The sequence below is a fragment of the Coregonus clupeaformis genome, chromosome 18 (assembly GCF_020615455.1).
Source record: "Coregonus clupeaformis isolate EN_2021a chromosome 18, ASM2061545v1, whole genome shotgun sequence".
In the NCBI taxonomy this organism is placed as follows: Eukaryota; Metazoa; Chordata; class Actinopteri; order Salmoniformes; family Salmonidae; genus Coregonus; species Coregonus clupeaformis.
In genome coordinates this window covers 35044470-35064685 of record NC_059209.1, presented here as the reverse complement: position 1 = coordinate 35064685, position 20216 = coordinate 35044470, and the positions used below count along the sequence as shown (strand labels likewise).

Below are 20216 nucleotides of genomic sequence, written 5' to 3'. Positions count from 1 at the left end.
TGCTAATGTCTCTTCTCTTTGACATTTTCCAGACTCTCTCGGTGTGCACGGCAGGCTGAGGGGCACATGGCTCTGATCTCTGTATAATGACTCTCCTTTAAGTGCCAATCAAGGTGTGTGTTCTGTGTGTGTTCTGGCGCGTTACAGCCAGGGCAGTGGGGCCTAATTGAGCCGGGTTAGCTTGATTAAAGCCACAGTGTGTGTGTGTGTGTGTGTGTGTTCTGGCGCGTTACAGCCAGGGCAGTGGGGCCTAATTGAGCCGGGTTAGCTTGATTAAAGCCACAGTGTGTGTGTGTGTGAGTGAGATGGATAGGTGTACGCCTCTCCTGTGATGGCCACTCCAGACACCTGGTGAGTTCATTCGCTTTCTAGTCGAAACCTTCTGCATATTCATGTCATGTCTAATTTGGAATGAGCAGTCGCGTCTCAGGTTACGTCCCAAATGTCACCCTATCCCCTACATAGTGCACTACTTTAGACCAGAGCCCTATGACACCCTGTTCCCTACATAGTGCACTACTTTTGACCAGGGCCCATTTAGGCGCAGTCAGAGTGGAACAATCTGCCTTAGAAACCACTGTTTTATATGGTGTTGTTGTTGTGTATCTATATACATGTATAAATATGTAACGTCTGTTTCTGTGAAACAATATCAAAAAGACATAAAAATAATAACTAAACAGAAAGGAATTAGGAGGAAGAGAAAACACAAAACAACCAGGTTTTATTTCAGTGAAAAGATCACACAATTAATTTATAACGGAATTGAACAATTTTCATTAATTACATTTGAGCGACAACCGTGAGCAGCAGTAAATATTGACATGATAGATGACAACGCAGGGTGTTTTCCTGGGTGTGCTTACAGCTCATTGGTCGATGCTTTCATAGACTTCAAATCTGTACTGTAGCCCAGCCTCCTCCTGTAGGTCTTGTGGCACTCCTGGAAACCTGAGGAGAGACCGAGAGAGACACAACCACTCAAATCTATCCTCCAGCTCCACTCAACCACTCAAATCTATCCTCCAGCTCCACTCAACCACTCAAATCTATCCTCCAGCTCCACTCAACCACTCAAATCTATCCTCCAGCTCCACTCAACCACTCAAATATATCCTCCAGCTCCACTCAACCACTCAAATCTATCCTCCAGCTCCACTCAACCACTCAAATCTATCCTCCAGCTCCACTCAACCACTCAAATCTATCCTCCAGCTCCACTCAACCACTCAAATCTATCCTCCAGCTCCACTCAAATCTATCCTCCAGCTCCACTCAACCACACAACAACAAGGATCATGAATTTGTCTCTTCACTGAAACCAGGTTGGCTGTTTTGATTCTTTAGGGCCATCGTAAACTTGGTCAACATGGTACTTTACACCATAACGACGCCATCTTGTGGGTTTGTCTCAGTCAAATGAGTCTTAGATAACATTTAATGAGAAGAGAGTTGATCCCACGAAGGCAAAACATTTATCATTGAGTTGAGATTTAGTTTTAATCTTTGAATCTGATCCTAAATCGCCATGATGACAGACAGAGACGTCAACAAAACGGAGGATAAACACAGAGATAGAAGTCTGGTAGAAAACACGTCTCATTCCCACGTGTCGTGTGCGCAATGTGACACACAGACAGACGCTTGGTGGGCGTCAGCGTGACCATTAACATTACAGCGATGTCAGAAATGTACGGTTAGGAGGACGCATACGGGTAGAACACATGGAACACCTCAGTTAAAGGTGACATCACCATGAGTGCACTCACCAAAATAACATTCACAAACAATAGAATACACAGACGCATGCACACACACACACGCACGCACGCACGCACGCACGCACACACTCTTTGGTTCTGTTCTGCTCAGGGACTAGCTAGTTAACCAAAACAAATTATTCTAATCATAATGGATGTGTTTGATGTTTTGAAAATCAGCCTGGATGTCTGTTGTTGTGCCAGCACATTTTATTTAGTCTGTTATAATAAACCTCAGAATGTGACTCGAAATGGGCCTATTCACTGCAAATGGTCATTAGCATACACAACAACCCCCACCCCCCCTTTTAAGAAAGATCTTAAATGTTTAAGATCTTAATACACCTTTTTAGCTGTGCTTTTACTTAGGTTTCTAGGCATCTCTTTGTTCAAGCTTAGAATAATGCTCCCTCAACATTCTTTCGGCACTGAGCAAATTTCAGGTCTGCTGAGTGCAAACTTGAACGTTGTGAAGATTGTGCAACTTCCAGCGCGCGTTTACTGTGAACACTGAGGCTGTACCCGCTTTAAGTTAGTTTTAAAACAGTGGCCAAGTAGGTTACTGTGTCTATTTTATTATAATGTAGGCCTACCAGAGTGGCCTACCATCAAAAACAATTGAGAAAATGCATCCCATAACATTTTAACATGGAAATAGCTGTTCTATCGTTCAGCCTACAGTAGCAGCCAATGTGTGGTGTTCAATGTAGGCCTACATTCCATGAGACTTTGGGAAGAAATATGCAGGGCTTGACATTAACCTGTTTATCAACTTGTCCTTCAGACAAGGGAGGTGACTGAAAATGTGTTGTTTGATGCAAGAAACTACTTTACAAAATAAAAAGCATTATTATTCCCATACCATTATTACAGAGAATCAGACAAATGATACTACCCTCTGCCTATTGGCTACTTAGCTTATTCAAGACCGTCTCAAAATACAACACTGCCAGTTTAAGTCAAAATAAGCTCTTTACCTGACTTGCTTTTCAAAGATGTCTAGAAATGTACACGTTTTGTGCTCTTCTAGGAAGCAATCATTCTCTATTGCTGACTCCAAGTTATCTATAACTGGGCTAAAAACTCTAACTAACTGACACGTGGCCACATGCAGCTCTTGCTTTGATCTCAAAACAAGCGCATCTATTCATGACCACAGCTGTAAACACAGTCCAGTTCAAAGTGAATGGCACAGATCCATATATGGCAATTGTCTATTTGCCTATAGGCCTACTGCAGCTCTGATTGGTTATGCCGCACCGGTCTGTATAGAGTAAGTGCCCAATAGAATGCTACTCCGATGCATTGTGCCTACAACAAAACCTCTTGCATAGTTCGTTTAGTTTCGGTATGTTGCATTGAAATGACTAATATTGCGTTGATTTGATCACAATTGCCACAGTAAAAGGGAAACGTTGATAGCGTTAACTAACAGGGAAAACTCCTAGAAAGTTGAGTGAAGTTCAATTCCGTGCTTCTCTCCAAGGTAGTCTCTGGCTACTGGGCGCCCGCGCGCAGCTTAGTGGGAACAGGTAGTCTCTGGCTACTGGGCGCCCGCGCGCAGCTTAGTGGGAACATTGCCTGTAATGCTTTGTAACTTAAGCTTTATGCCTTGTATGTGAATCCTTTCATTTGACAAAAGTAATTAAATAACACTTGCATTTAGAATTCCATTCTTAGACATTTCTTCATTGCCTATTACTGTAAGTCAACTATGGTGTCCTTGCGTATTGCTAAATAACCTTTATGGAGTCAGATAAACAATTTAATAGGCTAATTGCTTAGTCATATTACGAGTTGCACTATAGTTGACATTTATAATATACACAAACATTTCTGCCCACTACAGTTTTACTTAGAGTTAGGGTTCTACTTAGGGTTCTACTTAGGGTTCTTAGTTTTATTTATAATTCAAAAAATTAACCTTTATTTAACCAGATAAGACCCATTGAGGTTAAACTATTTTGCGAGGGCGACCTGGCAAGAAGGCAAAACAGGGAAATAGCAGCGTGTACATAAAATATTACTGAAAAATACAAAATATACACAAAAGACAGTGTCATACATTTACATTTTACATTTTAGTCATTTAGCAGACGCTCTTATCCAGAGCGACTTACAGTTAGAGTGCAAACGTTATATTTTTTTATTTTTTCATACTGGCCCCCCGTGGGAATCGAACCCACAACCCTGGCGTTGCAAACGCCATGCTCTACCAACATCCCTGCCAGCCATTCCCTCCCCTACCCTAGGCCAATTGTGCGCCGCCCCATGGGTCTCCCGGTCGCGGCCGGCTACGACAGAGCCTGGATTCGAACCAGGATCTCTAGTGGCACAGCTAGCACTGCGATGCAGTGCCTTAGACCACTGCGCCACTCGGAAGGCAATTGAAGATTAGAAACAACTGCAGCTATCACAAACAGTGTTGTCGATCAGTCTTAAAAACAGGCAAGGACACTAACTCCACTAACTTTAATATATTTTGAAGCATGTTCCAGGATGAAGAGGCATTATGGGAAAAATATTGGTTACCCCATCTCAGTTCTAGCCTTAGGAACAGACAAGGACAGCAGGTTTTTACTTAGGATTAGGGTTCTTCTTAGAGTTAGGGTTCTATTATTTTTTTTATTTAGGGGGTAGATCAGCTTTAATATTGCAGATAGATTGTAACTTCCATCAATGTAATTGTCTGAATCACTTCCAATCCCCCATGTATTTTTTCTCATATATATATATATACATACACACACACATACATACATACATACATACAGTGGATATAAAAAGTCTACACAGCCCTGTTAAAATGCCAGGTTTTTGTGATGTAAAAGAATGAGACAAAGATAAGTAATGTCAGAACTTTTTCCACCTTTAATGTGACCTATAACGGGAACAATTCAATTGAAAAACAAAAATCTTTGAGGGGGAAAAATTAAAAACTCACAATAACCTGGTTGCATAAGTGTGCACACCCTTAAACTAATACTTTGTTGAAGCACCTTTTGATTTTATTACAGCCCTCAGTCTTTTTGGGTCGGAGTCTATTAGCAGGGCAATATTTGCCCACTCTTCTTTGCAAAAGCGCTCCAAATCTGTCAGTTTGCGAGGACATCTCCTGTGCACAGCCCTCTTCAGATCACCCCAGAGATGTTAAATTGGATTCAGGTCTGGGCTCTGGCTGGGCCATTCCAAAACGTTAATCTTCTTCTGGTGAAGCAATGCTTTGGTGGATTTGGATGTGTGCTTTGGGTCGTTGTCGTGCTGAAAGGTGAACTTCCTCTTCATCTTCAGCTTTCTTACGGACGCCTGAAGGTTTTGTGCCAAAATTGCCTGTTATTTGGAACTGTTCATAATTCCCTTCACCCTGACTAAGGCCCCGGTTCCAGCTGAAGAAAAACAGCCCCAAAGCATGATGCTGCCACCACCATGCTTCACTGTGGGTAGGTGTTCTTTGGGTGATGTGCAGTGTTGTTTTTGCGCAAAACATACCTTTTGGAATTATGGCCAAAAAGTTCAACCTTGGTTTCATCAGACCATAACACATTTTCCCACGTGCTTTTGGGGGACTTGATGTTTGTTTTTGCAAACTTCAGCCGGGCTTGGATGTTTTTCTTTGTAAGAAAAGGCTTCCGTCTTGCCACCCTACCCCATAGCCCATTCATATGAAGAATACGGGAGATTGTTGTCACATGTAGCACACAGCCAGTACTTGCCAGAAATTCCAGAAATTCCTGCAGTTCCTTTAATGTTGCTGTAGGCCTCTTGGAAGCCTCCCTGACCAGTTCTCGTCTTTTCATACATTTTGGAGGGACGTCCAGTTGTTGGTAATGTCTCTGTTGTGCCATATTTTCTCCACTTGATGATGACTGTCTTCACTGTGTTCCATGGTATATGTAATGCTTTGGAAATTATTTTGTACCCTTCTCCTGACTGATATCTTTCAACAATGAGATCCCTCTGATGCTTTGGAAGCTCTCTGCGGACCATGGCTTTTGCTCTGAGATGCAACTAAGAAAATGTCAGGAAAATCCTACTAGAACAGCTTAACTTTATTTGTGATTAATCAGAGTCACTAAATGATGGCAGGTGTGTAATGACTTCTATTTAACATTAGTTTGAATGTGATTGGTTAATTCTGAACACAGCCACATCCCCAGTTATAAGACGGTGTGCACACTGATGCAACCAGGTTATTGTAAGCTTTTTATTTTTCATTTTTCCCTCTTGAAGATTTCAGTTTGTTTTTCAATTGAATTGTTCCCGTTATAGGTCACATTAAAGGTGGAAAAAGTTCTGACATTACTTATCTTTGTCTCATTCTTTTACATCACAAAAACCTGGCATTTTAACAGGGCTGTGTAGACTTTTTATATCCACTGTATGTATGTATGTATGTATGTATGTATAGAGTGGGGAGAACAAGTATTTGATACACTGCCGATTTTGCAGGTTTTCCTACTTACAAAGCATGTAGAGGTCTGTAATTTTTATCCAGAATATCCAGAAAATCACATTGTATGATTTTAAAATAATTAATTTGCATTTTATTGCATGACATAAGTATTTGATCACCTACCAACCAGTAAGAATTCCGGCTCTCACAGACCTGTTAGTTTTTCTTTAAGAAGCCCTCCTGTTCTCCTCTCATTACCTGTATAAAAGACACCTGTCCACACACTCAAACAGACTCCAACCTCTCCACAATGGCCAAGACCAGAGAGCTGTGTAAGAACATCAGGGATAAAATTGTAGACCTGCATAAGGCTGGGATGGGCTACAGGACAATAGGCAAGCAGCTTGGTGAGAAGGCAACAACTGTTGGCGCAATTATTAGAAAATGGAAGAAGTTCAAGATGACGGTCAATCACCCTCGGTCTGGGGCTCCATGCAAGATCTCACCTCGTGGGGCATCAATGATCATGAAGAAGGTGAGGGATCAGCCCAGAACTACACGGCAGGACCTGGTCAATGACCTGAGCTGGGACCACAGTCTCAAAGAAAACCATTAGCAACACACTACACCGTCATGGATTAAAATCATGCAGCGCACGCAAGGTCCCCCTGCTCAAGCAAGCGCATGTCCAGGCCCGTCTGAAGTTTGCCAATGACCATCTGGATGATCCAGAGGAGGAATGGGAGAAGGTCATGTGGTCTGATAAGACAAAAATAGAGCTTTTTGGTCTAAACTCCACTCGCCGTGTTTGGAGGTAGAAGAAGGATGAGTACAACCCCAAGAACACCATCCCAACCGTGAAGCATGGAGGTGGAAACATCATTCTTTGGATATGCTTTTCTGCAAAGGGGACAGGACGACTGCACCGCATTGAGGGGAGGATGGTTGGGGCCATGTATCGCAAGATCTTGGCCAACAACCTCCTTCCCTCAGTAAGAGCATTGAAGATGGGTCGTGGCTGGGTCTTCCAGCATGACAACGACCTGAAACACACAGCCAGGGCAACTAAGGAGTGGCTCCGTAAGAAGCATCTCAAGGTCCTGGAGTGGCCTAGCCAGTCTCCAGACCTGAACCCAATAGAAAATCTTTGGAGGGAGCTGAAAGTCCATATTGCCCAGTGACAGCCCCAAAACCTGAAGGATCTGGAGAAGGTCTGTATGGAGGAGTGGGCCAAAATCCCTGCTGCAGTGTGTGCAAACCTGGTCAAGACCTACAGGAAACGTATGATCTCTGTAATTGCAAACAAAGGTTTCTTTACCAAATATTAAGTTCTGCTTTTCTGATGTATCAAATACTTATGTCATGCAATAAAATGCAAATTAATTACTTAAAAATCATACAATGTGATTTTCTGGATTTTTGTTTTAGATTCCGTCTCTCACAGTTGAAGTGTACCTATGATAAAAATTACAGACCTCTACATGCTTTGTAAGTAGGAAAACCTGCAAAATCGGTAGTGTATCAAATACTTGTTCTCCCCACTGTATGTATGCATGTGTGTGTGTGTAATATATATATATATATATATATATATATATATATATACATACAGTGAGGGTAAAAATATTTGATCCCCTGCTGATTTTGTACGTTTGCCCACTGACAAAGACATGATCAGTCTATAATTTTAATGGTAGGTTTATTTGAACAGTGAGAGACAGAATAACAACAACAAAAATCCAGAGAAACGCATGTTAAAAATGTTATAAATTGATTTGCATTTTAATGAAGGAAATAAGTATTTGACCCCTCTGCAAAACATGATTTAGTACTTGGTGGCAAAACCCTTGTTGGCAATCACAGAGGTCAGACGTTTCTTGTAATTGGCCACCAGGTTTGCACACATCTCAGGAGGGATTTTGTCCCACTCCTCTTTGCAGATCTTCTCCAAGTCATTAAGGTTGAGGCTGACGTTTGGCAACTCGAACCTTCAGCTCCCTCCACAGATTTTCTATGGGATTAAGGTCTGGAGACTGGCTAGGCCACTCCAGGACCTTAATGTGCTTCTTCTTGAGCCACTCCTTTGTTGCCTTGGCCGTGTGTTTTGGGTCATTGTCATGCTGGAATACCCATCCACGACCCATTTTCAATGCCCTGGCTGAGGGAAGGAGGTTCTCACCCAAGATTTGACGGTACATGGCCCTGTCCATCGTCCCTTTGATGCGGTGAAGTTGTCCTGTCCCCTTAGCAGAAAAACACCCCCAAAGCATAATGTTTCCACCTCCATGTTTGACGGTGGGGATGGTGTTCTTGGGGTCATAGGCAGCATTCCTCCTCCTCCAAACACGGCGAGTTGAGTTGATGCCAAAGAGCTCGATTTTAGTCTCATCTGACCACAACACTTTCACCCAGTTCTCCTCTGAATCATTCAGATGATCATTGGCAAACTTCAGGCGGCCCTGTATATGTGCCTTCTTGAACAGGGGGACCTTGCGGGCACTGCAGGATTTCAGTCCTTCACGGCGTAGTGTGTTACCAATTGTTTTCTTGGTGACTATGGTCCCAGCTGCCTTGAGATCATTAACAAGATCCTCCCGTGTAGTTCTGGGCTGATTCCTCACCGTTCTCATGATCATTGCAACTCCACGAGGTGAGATCTTGCATGGAGCCCCAGGCCGAGGGAGATTGACAGTTATTTTGTGTTTCTTCCATTTGCGAATAATCGCACCAACTGTTGTCACCTTCTCACCAAGCTGCTTGGCGATGGTCTTGTAGCCCATTCCAGCCTTGTGTAGGTCTACAATCTTGTCCCTGACATCCTTGGAGAGCTCTTTGGTCTTGGCCATGGTGGAGAGTTTGTAATCTGATTGATTGATTGCTTCTGTGGACAGGTGTCTTTTATACAGGTAACAAACTGAGATTAGGAGCACTCCCTTTAAGAGTGTGCTCCTAATCTCAGCTCGTTACCTGTATAAAAGACACCTGGGAGCCAGAAATCTTTCTGATTGAGAGGGGGTCAAATACTTATTTCCCTCATTAAAATGCAAATCAATTTATAAAATTTTTGACATGCGTTTTTCTGGATTTTTTTGTTGTTATTCTGTCTCTCACTGTTCAAATAAACCTACCATTAAAATTATAGACTGATCATTTCTTTGTCAGTGGGCAAACGTACAAAATCAGCAGGAGATCAAATACTTTTTTCCCCTCACTGTACATACATACACACACACACACACAAATACATACACATATCCTTTAAAAATATATATTTCCCTTTATTACTTTCCAACCCCACCACCCCTTCCCTAATTGGAGTAAACTAGTGAGGGTTCTTCTTAGGGTTAGGGTTCAGGGTTCTTTTAGTCAGTCATCCTATCTATTTGATTTATCCCGTTCTATACATCTGATTTTATTTTTACGCATTAGTCTCTCATGTCCACTGTTATTTTATTATTGTTTTAGCATTTTAATTTCCCATTTTTAGAAAACGTATTGTTTTGATTTTTCACACCTTTGATTGAAATGCATCTCCTGTAAGAAATAAAGCTTGATTTGATTTTAGTAAAGTGTATCCATGCTGTGTGTGTGTGTGCATGCACGTACAGTGCATTCGGAAAGTATTCAGAACCCTTGACCTTTTGTTACGTTACAGCCTTATTCTAAAATGAATTAAATAGTTCCCCCCCCCATTAATCTACACACAATACCCCATAATGACAAAGCAAAAACAGTTTATTTTTATTTTTTTGCAAATGAAAAAAATTAAATATCACATTTACATAAGTATTCAGACCCTTTAATCAGTACTTTGTTGAAGCACCTTTGACAGCGATTACAGCCTCGAGTCTTCTTGTGTATGATGCTACAAGCTTGGCACACCTGTATTTGGGGGAATTCTCCCATTCTTCTCTGCAGATCCTCTCAAACTCTGTCAGGTTGGATGGGGAGCGTCGCTGCACAGCTATTTTCAGGTCTCTCCAGAGATGTTCAATCGGGTTCAAGTCCGGGCTCTGGCTGGGCTACTTAAGGACATTCAGAGACTTGTCCCGAAGCCACTCCTGCGTTGTCTTGGCTGTGTGCCTAGGGTCGTTGTCATGTTGGAAGGTGAACCTTCACCCCAGTCTGAGGTCCTGAGCGCTCTGGAGCAGGTTTTCATCAAGGATCTCTCTGTACTTTGCTCCGTTCATCTTTGCCTCGATCCTGACTAGTCTCCCAGTCCCTGCCGCTGAAAAACATCCCCACATCATGATGCTGCCACCACCATGCTTCACCGTAGGGATGGTGCCAGGTTTCCTCCAGACGTGACGCTTGGCATTTAGGCCAAAGAGTTCAATCTTGGTTTCATCAGACCAGATAATATTGTTTCTCATGGTCTGAGAGTCTTTAGGTGCCTTTTAGCAAACTCCAAGCGGGCTGTCAAGTACCTTTTACTGTGGAGTGGCTTCCGTCTGGCCACTCTACCATAAAGACCTGATTGGTGGAGTGCTGCAGAGATGGTTGTCCTTCTGGAAGGTTCTCCCATCACCACAGAGGAACTCTGGAGCTCTGTCAGCGTGACCATCGGGTTCCTGGTCACCTCCCTGACCAAGGCCCTTCTCCCCCGATTGCTCAGTGTGGCTGGGCAGCCAGCTCTAGGAAGAGTCTTGGTGGTTCCAAACTTCTTCCATTTAAGAATGATGGAGGCCATTCTTTTTTTTGTTTTTCTTTCAATACATTTGCAAAAATTTATAAAAACCTGTTTTCAATTTGTCGTTATGGGGTATTGTGTTTAGATTGATGACGACATTATTTTTTGAATCCATTTTAGGATAAGGATGTGTAACGTAACAAAATGTGTAAAAAGGGAAGGTGTCTGAATACTTTTCGAAGGCATACATGCGTGTGTGAAACTCACTCTGGCAGTAGGCGGTATTTGTCTTGGTTGATTTCAGGCAGGAAGGTGTCACTCTTAAACTGCTGCAGGATCTGTGTCACAAACAACCTCCTGGTCCCCTGACTCTCCATCATCTCCTGGGGAACCAGACAACAAATAAACAACAACAAATAAATACACTGAAAGTATACGTTTGGGATTCTAAGACCTGGACCCACATTTGTCAATCGTTTCAGAGTACTGATCTAGGATCAGTTTGCCTTTTAGATCATAATGAATCAGATGTATTATGGACGGACGGACGGACGGGGGGGGGACCTGATCTTAGATCAGCACTCTTACTCTGAAACGCATGACAGTAGACCTGGACGTTATTTTCTACTGAAATGCCCCATTGTAGATCGACCCAGACAGTTTGTGTGTGTTCATAACAAGGCTATGTGGTTAAATGGAAAATAGTCAAGGTCTTAAAGTCCCAAACGTAACCTTTAAAGAGTCAACCCTTTAGATACGGATATGAGGTGGAGAGTGTGTGTGTGTGTGTGTGTGTGTGGAGAAGTGAACAGAGCTTGTGTGCTGTATTGTCAAAAGCATCCTTGAGCGATGAGGTCTCCATGACAACCTACCGACTGCCGAGGAAGGAAGAAAGGTATGAGGGACGCTGTGTGTGGAGGTGTGTGAGTCTGTGTGTATGTCTGTGTGTGCACGTGTGGAGCTGTGTGTCTGTGTGGAGCTGTGTGTCTGTGTGGAGCTGTGTGTCTGTGCGGAGCTGTGTGTCTGTGTGGAGCTGTGTGTGTCTGTGTGGAGCTGTGTGTCTGTGCGGAGCTGTGTGTGTCTGTGCGGAGCTGTGTGTCTGTGTGGAGCTGTGTGTCTGTGTGGAGCTGTGTGTCTGTGTGGAGCTGTGTGTCTGTGTGGAGCTGTGTGGAGCTGTGTGTCTGTGTGGAGCTGTGTGTCTGTGCGGAGCTGTGTGTGTCTGTGCGGAGCTGTGTGTCTGTGCGGAGCTGTGTGTGTCTGTGCGGAGCTGTGTGTGTCTGTGTGGAGCCGTGTGTCTGTGCGGAGCTGTGTGTGTCTGTGTGGAGCTGTGTGTCTGTGTGGAGCTGTGTGTCTGTGTGGAGCTGTGTGTCTGTGTGGAGCTGTGTGTCTGTGCGGAGCTGTGTGTCTGTGCGGAGCTGTGTGTCTGTGCGGAGCTGTGTGTCTGTGCGGAGCTGTGTGTCTGTGCGGAGCTGTGTGTCTGTGCGGAGCTGTGTGTCTGTGCGGAGCTGTGTGTCTGTGCGGAGCTGTGTGTCTGTGCGGAGCTGTGTGTCTGTGCGGAGCTGTGTGTCTGTGCGGAGCTGTGTGTCTGTGCGGAGCTGTGTGTCTGTGCGGAGCTGTGTGTCTGTGCGGAGCTGTGTGTCTGTGCGGAGCTGTGTGTGTCTGTGTGGAGCTGTGCGGAGCTGTGTGTCTGTGCGGAGCTGTGTGTCTGTGCGGAGCTGTGTGTCTGTGTGGAGCTGTGTGTCTGTGCGGAGCTGTGTGTCTGTGCGGAGCTGTGTGTGTCTGTGTGGAGCTGTGCGGAGCTGTGTGTCTGTGCGGAGCTGTGTGTCTGTGCGGAGCTGTGTGTCTGTGCGAAGCTGTGTGTCTGTGCGGAGCTGTGTGTCTGTGTGGAGCTGTGTGTCTGTGTGGAGCTGTGTGTGTGTGGTGTGTGTCTGTGTGGAGCTGTGTGTCTGTGTGGAGCTGTGTGTCTGTGTGGAGCTGTGTGTCTGTGTGGAGCTGTGTGTCTGTGTGGAGCTGTGTGTCTGTGCGGAGCTGTGTGTCTGTGCGGAGCTGTGTGTCTGTGCGGAGCTGTGTGTCTGTGCGGAGCTGTGTGTCTGTGTGGAGCTGTGTGTCTGTGTGGAGCTGTGTGTCTGTGTGGAGCTGTGTCTGTGTGGAGCTGTGTGTCTGTGTGGAGCTGTGTGTCTGTGTGGAGCTGTGTGTCTGTGTGGAGCTGTGTGTCTGTGTGGAGCTGTGTGTCTGTGTGGAGCTGTGTGTCTGTGTGGAGCTGTGTGTCTGTGCGGAGCTGTGTGTCTGTGCGGAGCTGTGTGTCTGTGCGGAGCTGTGTGTCTGTGTGGAGCTGTGTGTCTGTGTGGAGCTGTGTGTCTGTGCGGAGCTGTGTCTGTGTGTGTCTGTGTGGAGCTGTGTGTCTATGCGGAGCTGTGTGTCTGTGTGGAGCTGTGTGTCTGTGCGGAGCTGTGTGTCTGTGCGGAGCTGTGTGTGTCTGTGTGGAGCTGTGCGGAGCTGTGTGTCTGTGCGGAGCTGTGTGTCTGTGCGGAGCTGTGTGTCTGTGCGAAGCTGTGTGTCTGTGCGGAGCTGTGTGTCTGTGTGGAGCTGTGTGTCTGTGTGGAGCTGTGTGTGTGTGGTGTGTGTCTGTGTGGAGCTGTGTGTCTGTGTGGAGCTGTGTGTCTGTGTGGAGCTGTGTGTCTGTGTGGAGCTGTGTGTCTGTGCGGAGCTGTGTGTCTGTGCGGAGCTGTGTGTCTGTGCGGAGCTGTGTGTCTGTGTGGAGCTGTGTGTCTGTGTGGAGCTGTGTGTCTGTGTGGAGCTGTGTCTGTGTGGAGCTGTGTGTCTGTGTGGAGCTGTGTGTCTGTGTGGAGCTGTGTGTCTGTGTGGAGCTGTGTGTCTGTGTGGAGCTGTGTGTCTGTGTGGAGCTGTGTGTCTGTGTGGAGCTGTGTGTCTGTGCGGAGCTGTGTGTCTGTGCGGAGCTGTGTGTCTGTGTGGAGCTGTGTGTCTGTGTGGAGCTGTGTGTCTGTGCGGAGCTGTGTCTGTGTGTGTCTGTGTGGAGCTGTGTGTCTATGCGGAGCTGTGTGTCTGCGTGGAGCTGTGTGTCTGTGTGGAGCTGTGTGTCTATGCGGAGCTGTGTGTCTGCGTGGAGCTGTGTGTCTGTGCGGAGCTGTGTGTCTGTGTGGAGCTGTGTGTCTGTGTGGAGCTGTGCGGAGCTGTGTGTCTGTGCGGAGCTGTGTGTCTGTGCGGAGCTGTGTGTCTGTGCGGAGCTGTGTGTCTGTGCGGAGCTGTGTGTCTGTGCGGAGCTGTGTGTGTCTGTGTGGAGCTGTGTGTCTGTGCGGAGCTGTGTGTCTGTGCGGAGCTGTGTGTCTGTGCGGAGCTGTGTGTCTGTGTGGAGCTGTGTGTCTGTGCGGAGCTGTGTGTCTGTGCGGAGCTGTGTGTCTGTGTGGAGCTGTGTGTCTGTGCGGAGCTGTGTGTCTGTGTGGAGCTGTGCGGAGCTGTGTGTCTGTGCGGAGCTGTGTGTGTCTGTGCGGAGCTGTGTGTGTCTGTGCGGAGCTGTGTGTCTGTGCGGAGCTGTGTGTCTGTGCGGAGCTGTGTGTCTGTGCGGAGCTGTGTGTCTGTGCGGAGCTGTGTGTCTGTGCGGAGCCGTGTGTCTGTGCGGAGCTGTGTGTCTGTGTGGAGCTGTGTGTCTGTGTGGAGCTGTGTGTGTCTGTGCGGAGCTGTGTGTCTGTGCGGAGCTGTGTGTCTGTGCGGAGCTGTGTGTCTGTGCGGAGCTGTGTGTCTGTGTGGAGCTGTGTGTCTGTGTGGAGCTGTGTGTGTGTGGTGTGTGTCTGTGTGGAGCTGTGTCTGTGTGTGTCTGTGTGGAGCTGTGTGTCTATGCGGAGCTGTGTGTCTGCGTGGAGCTGTGTGTCTGTGTGGAGCTGTGTGTCTATGCGGAGCTGTGTGTCTGCGTGGAGCTGTGTGTCTGTGTGGAGCTGTGTGTCTGTGTGGAGCTGTGTGTCTGTGCGGAGCTGTGTGTCTGTGTGGAGCTGTGTGCGCGTGTTAACTTTTCTACTACTCAATTTCGTTCAGCTTAGTGGACAAATAACATAACTGAAAAGTGTTTTTGACAGCGGAGAATGCAGTTGAGACATTGGAAAATGCACCAAGGTCGTCAATGATGTCTTGCGTCACAGGTTACTGAGGTAAAATACGTAAAGAACACTAAAGAAGTTCCCGCTCTAGTAAACAGTTTCAAAACGCCCACTCACTCAAACCCCATTTCTCTACAAGTCTTTCTTTATGAACACATCCCTCTACACAAGTTCCCATCTGGTGCAAGGCCACATCTCAGAGACTGTTGACCTATTCCAAATGGACCCCTATCCAATCCTCTACATGAAGGACTAATGGCTAAGGCCTGTGTATTTCTTACCTTGTACAGGGAGCTTCCCCCGATCACCCAGATCTGGTCGGCCCGTTCTGCCATCTCAGCTGTGTCCAGCAGGCGGAGTGCTGAGCTGAAGTCTGACGCCAGGTGGTGAGCCCCGGCTGGAGGCTCTCTGACATTCACACAACATAGTAGTAATGTTAGGGCAACATAGTAGTAATGTTAGGGCAACATAGTAGTAATGTTAGGGCAACATAGTAGTAATGTTAGGGCAACATAGTAGTAATGTTAGGGCAACATAGTAGTAATGTTAGGGCAACATAGTAGTAATGTTAGGGCAACATAGTAGTAATGTTAGGGCAACATAGTAGTAATGTTAGGGCAACATAGTAGTAATGTTAGGGCAACATAGTAGTAATGTTAGGGCAACATAGTAGTAATGTTAGGGCAACATAGTAGTAATGTTAGGGCAACATAGTAGTAATGTTAGGGCAACATAGTAGTAATGTTAGGGCAACATAGTAGTAATGTTAGGGCAACATAGTAGTTACAATGTGTTTTGGTTCATAGTATTCAATGGCTTTCAGTATTACATTGTCACGTATGGCACAAATAGATACACAGAGGAAGACAATCTTCACTATATGATGCCCATTACAGATAACACAGGATGATGAACACATTGTATAGAAATTAGTAGCTGGTAAGTGACTGTCATTACTGATGTCCTCCATGCCTCTTACTTAAGTTCTCTGCTGAGAACGATGTTGATCCGGTTCTTGAGTGGCCGGTTCCGCTCTGGAATAGAGAACCACGTCTTCCGCCCCATGATGACAACATTCTGTTTACCTATTTAACCAATCCCAGACAGAGATGATGACAACATTATGTTTACCTAACCAATCCCAGACAGAGATGATGACAACATTCTGTTTACCTAACCAATCCCAGACAGAGATTATGACAACATTCTGTTTACCTATTTAACCAATCCCAGACAGAGATGATGACAACATTCTGTTTACCTATTTAACCAATCCCAGACAGAGATTATGACAACATTCTGTTTACCTATTTAACCAATCCCAGACAGAGATTATGACAACATTCTGTTTACCTAACCAATCCCAGACAGAGATGATGACAACATTCTGTTTACCTATTTAACCAATCCCAGACAGAGATGATGACAACATTCTGTTTACCTATTTAACCAATCCCAGACAGAGATGATGACAACATTATGTTTACCTAACCAATCCCAGACAGAGATGATGACAACATTCTGTTTACCTAACCAATCCCAGACAGAGATGATGACAACATTCTGTTTACCTATTTAACCAATCCCAGACAGAGATGATGACAACATTCTGTTTACCTATTTAACCAATCCCAGACAGAGATGATGACAACATTCTGTTTACCTAACCAATCCCAGACAGAGATGAGTTTCCCCTGGTCAAGAATATCTCAGGGTCCTACACAGCCCCGAGACATGGCTGTGGCCTGCTATGGCGTCTATGGAGGCCATGTCTCAGGTCTAGGCCTGGCCTACAGTCTAGCTCAGGACTGTTTGATTCCGGAACTGAAGGGCCAAAACAATTATTGTCTTCATCCTCTTATTTTAATCTAAGCCTGATTCAGACCTGGGGCACCAGGTGGGTGCAATTAACCACCAGGTAGAACGAAAAACCAGAAGTCGTTTAGCACCTCCAGGACTGGAATATAGTGAGCAAAGTCATCCAGAAAAGGACAGGGGAATGACATTTGATGATGACAGAACATGTGATAAAGGTGCTCAGCTCATGTGATGAGTTAGATGTTATATAGATGCTCCTGACTTTGGACTCAGTACTGTAAAAACAGTGAGGGTATGTACCGGTATACTCTTTTCGACCATGACTGTGTTAAACATTAATAAGAATACGCTATCACTGCAGGGAAAGTGTCAAGGTTTTTTTATTATTAAAGAGCAACTCCACCACTTTTTAACTTCATGTTCATCATCTCCAGCACAATACTCGTGTCTACATATGTGAAAACAGCGCATTTCCAAGTTTTGTAGGAAAAACAATAAAGTTAAAAAGTTCTAACCGATGACATCATCAAAGATAACATTATAAAAACAGTGATTTTCAAACACTGAGATTCGCGGTGCCCTGGGGAGCAATAAAATACTCTCCCTTGGGCTAGAAACTAGTTGCAGGTTTTGAAAATCAGTTTTTTTTACTTTTAATCCTACCGTGATGTCACAGAGACGCATTTTTTTTAGGACCTTTCTTCTTGTGTTTTTAACCACCGATCACGGAAACGGTTTGGTGCTGGAGAGGATGAATACGAGGTTAAAAAGTGGCGGAATTGCCCTTTTAAATAATATCTCATGATACTGTGCACGTGTTGCTATACTGTCACCTAGTGGTCATTAACAATACAGTTTAATGTTTACAACTGTCAGTGTTAACAACTGAACCAGCCAATGACTGTGTCCGTGTACTGAGCAAGCTCATGTGATTTACACTGCATTGTTAAAAATAATAATAACCTGAACCAGAACTTGCACTTGACCGCCCCACCCACCCACCCACCCAGCTCTGACTCTACTGATAGATACTTTATTGAGGAAAATGTTACTTTCTATGCCTGTGATAAGTGGTTGTCCCACCTAGCTACATTATCTTAAGATGAATGCACTAACTTTAAGTCGCTCTGGATAAGAGCGTCTGCTAAATGACTAAAAGGTCAAACGTAAAATGTATGGAAACTGACTGTACCTTCCACTGATGACGTCATTGTCATCTTCTGGAAATACTTAAATTCATTACTGTAAAAGAAGTCAACATCATTACTGTACGTGAGACATGAAAAACAACAGGCCAGCGAGAATGTAGAAAAACTGTCTATTTTATGGGTAAACTACAGAAATTATGACTTCAAGTTCAGATCATCATATGCCATGACGTTAACTTGAGCAACCCTGGACTTTGGATCCCAACGTTGTCATTCCTTGTTGCATCAGCAGCTGACTATTCTGATTTCTTGCTAGATTTCTGTGCCACACATCAATAGATCAATATACGGCATTTCAACACTGTTGTTAGCTTGCCATTCGTTGCCAGCTAGTTGAAACAGAGATGCTGTGTATAGGCTATTGTTGTAGATGGCTTAGCTAGCTGTTGAAACTAAATGAATGAGGCAAACGACGTTAGTTAGCTAGGCTACTTACTTGAGTCTCTTCGGGTGCCATGGTAGATTCCCGTTATTTCCAATCCCCATATCAGGACAGACAGCCACAATGCAGTTCAGCACACGAGACATTTTCACTTGACGAAAAAGTGCAATGATGAACAATGATTTTAGCTCAACCAAAATAAAGATCTACAGGTCCTACTAGCCAGCCAACTGCGGATTATCGTACAATTCCCGCCAACAAACAGTGAGCGATGTTAAACCGGATATGATATCATATGGTATGGCCAAAGTTTGTTTTATAACTAAACCCAGATAGACCACAGCCTGTTGTTTCCAATGGGAACAAATAAACAATAGTGGACAGAACCAAGATCGAGCTAGCGACATCCTATTGGCATGTTGTAGCACATATCTGCATATTTTCGTTAGAGAACGCCTACTCCGTGAAGTGCGCGTGTGCAATAACTAAATTCGCCTTTGCACTCCTTCTAAACAACGCGATTTTTTACAACTTTGGCAAAGGGTAAAGTCTACAAAACGTAGTCCACTCTGTTCATAGTAGATTCTAGTTTTGGGAACCAAAAACTGTATTGAGATCAAATGTTTAATAGATGAGAGAACTAACAGAATGTCGGTCAAAATCCGTCTCCTTCCATCTTCTCTCACTACCGGCCAGTGGGCTTCCTTTCATTACCATATTTGGTAGTGAGTGGAAACGCCAAGCAGAAGCTTCACATTTATGCATCCGGTGAAATATCTGTCTCATTGTTCTATCTGTGGTATGGCCCAATTCTTCTTCGAGGCAGTCTTTTGGAGTACATTTCTCAAAAATGTGCCGCTGCCCTCTATAGGTAATTTTTTGAACATGATATACTGTATATGTAAATGTATAGATAACGGGGAAAATCTAAATTAAGTGGAGAGAAGAAATGTTGACAGCTGGGCCTAGCAAAGCTACTTTTGTAAGGTAGTTTCTCCTTCTCTGTAATTACACACAGTGCCCCCTTTGCAGCCTTTATGACCACAAATGTCTCTCTGTTTCTCTCTCTGTTTCTCTCTGTTCTCTCTCTCTGTTCTCTCTCTCTGTTTCTCTCTCTGTTTCTCTCTGTTTCTCTCTCTGTTTCTCTCTCTGTTTCTCTCTCTGTTTCTCTCTGTTTATATCTGTTTCTCTCTCTGTTCTCTGTTTCTCTCTGTTTCTCTCTCTGTTTCTCTCTCTGTTTCTCTCTCTGTTTCTCTCTTTTTATATATGTTTCTCTCTCTGTTCTCTCTCTGTTTCTCTCTATTTCTCTCTGTTTCTCTCTCTTTCTCTCTCTCTCCGTTTCTCTCTCTGTTTCTCTGTCTGTTTCTCTCTATACTTTATTTTATTTATTTATTTATTTATTTATTTTTTGTCATTTAGCAGACGCTCTTATCCAGAGCGACTTACATGAGCAATTAGGGTTAAGTGCCTTGCTCAAGGGCACATCGACAGATCTTTCACCTAGTCGGCTCGGGGATTAGAACCATTTTGAAGTATTTATTATCAAAATACTGTTCAGTAGCACCCAATGGTCACAGTCAGGTTACAGGCTTTGCCTCATAGGCCTACTGTAGCCTATAGTTTGAGTATGGTGGTATTATGGCGATGTTGGGGTTTGTTGATGTTATGCATCTGCTCTGTATGATGGGTAATGAAGGGTGGCAGTAGCCTATAGGCTAGAGAGTTGGCCAGTAACTGCAGGACTGACGTGGGTAAATCTGGAGGGATTGAGCCGGGACCAGGGGTGTAACACCACTGGTGGTAGTGACTTTGGGGGAAAGGACACCTGTTGTTGCTGACCTGCTTCTGCTGTTTTCTAGCCTGTATCATAGGATGTGTAATTGTAGGCTACTGGCGTCCTGTCCAGGGGGTGTCCT

General features: G+C 44.6%; 1 protein-coding gene across 1 annotated transcript; it reads right to left on the bottom strand.

The window, feature by feature from the left end:
- Positions 1–707: 707 nt before the first annotated feature.
- Positions 708–18643, bottom strand: dhfr (dihydrofolate reductase). Its single transcript, XM_041836429.2, has 6 exons — positions 18355–18643; positions 17903–17952; positions 15872–15977; positions 15174–15300; positions 11051–11166; positions 708–951 (listed from the first exon to the last, which is right to left on the bottom strand). The coding sequence occupies exons 1-6, from the start codon at positions 18444–18446 to the stop codon at positions 870–872; spliced, it is 573 nt and encodes a 190-aa protein (XP_041692363.1). The 5' UTR covers positions 18447–18643; the 3' UTR covers positions 708–869.
- Between the last annotated feature and the right edge of the window lie 1573 nt (positions 18644–20216).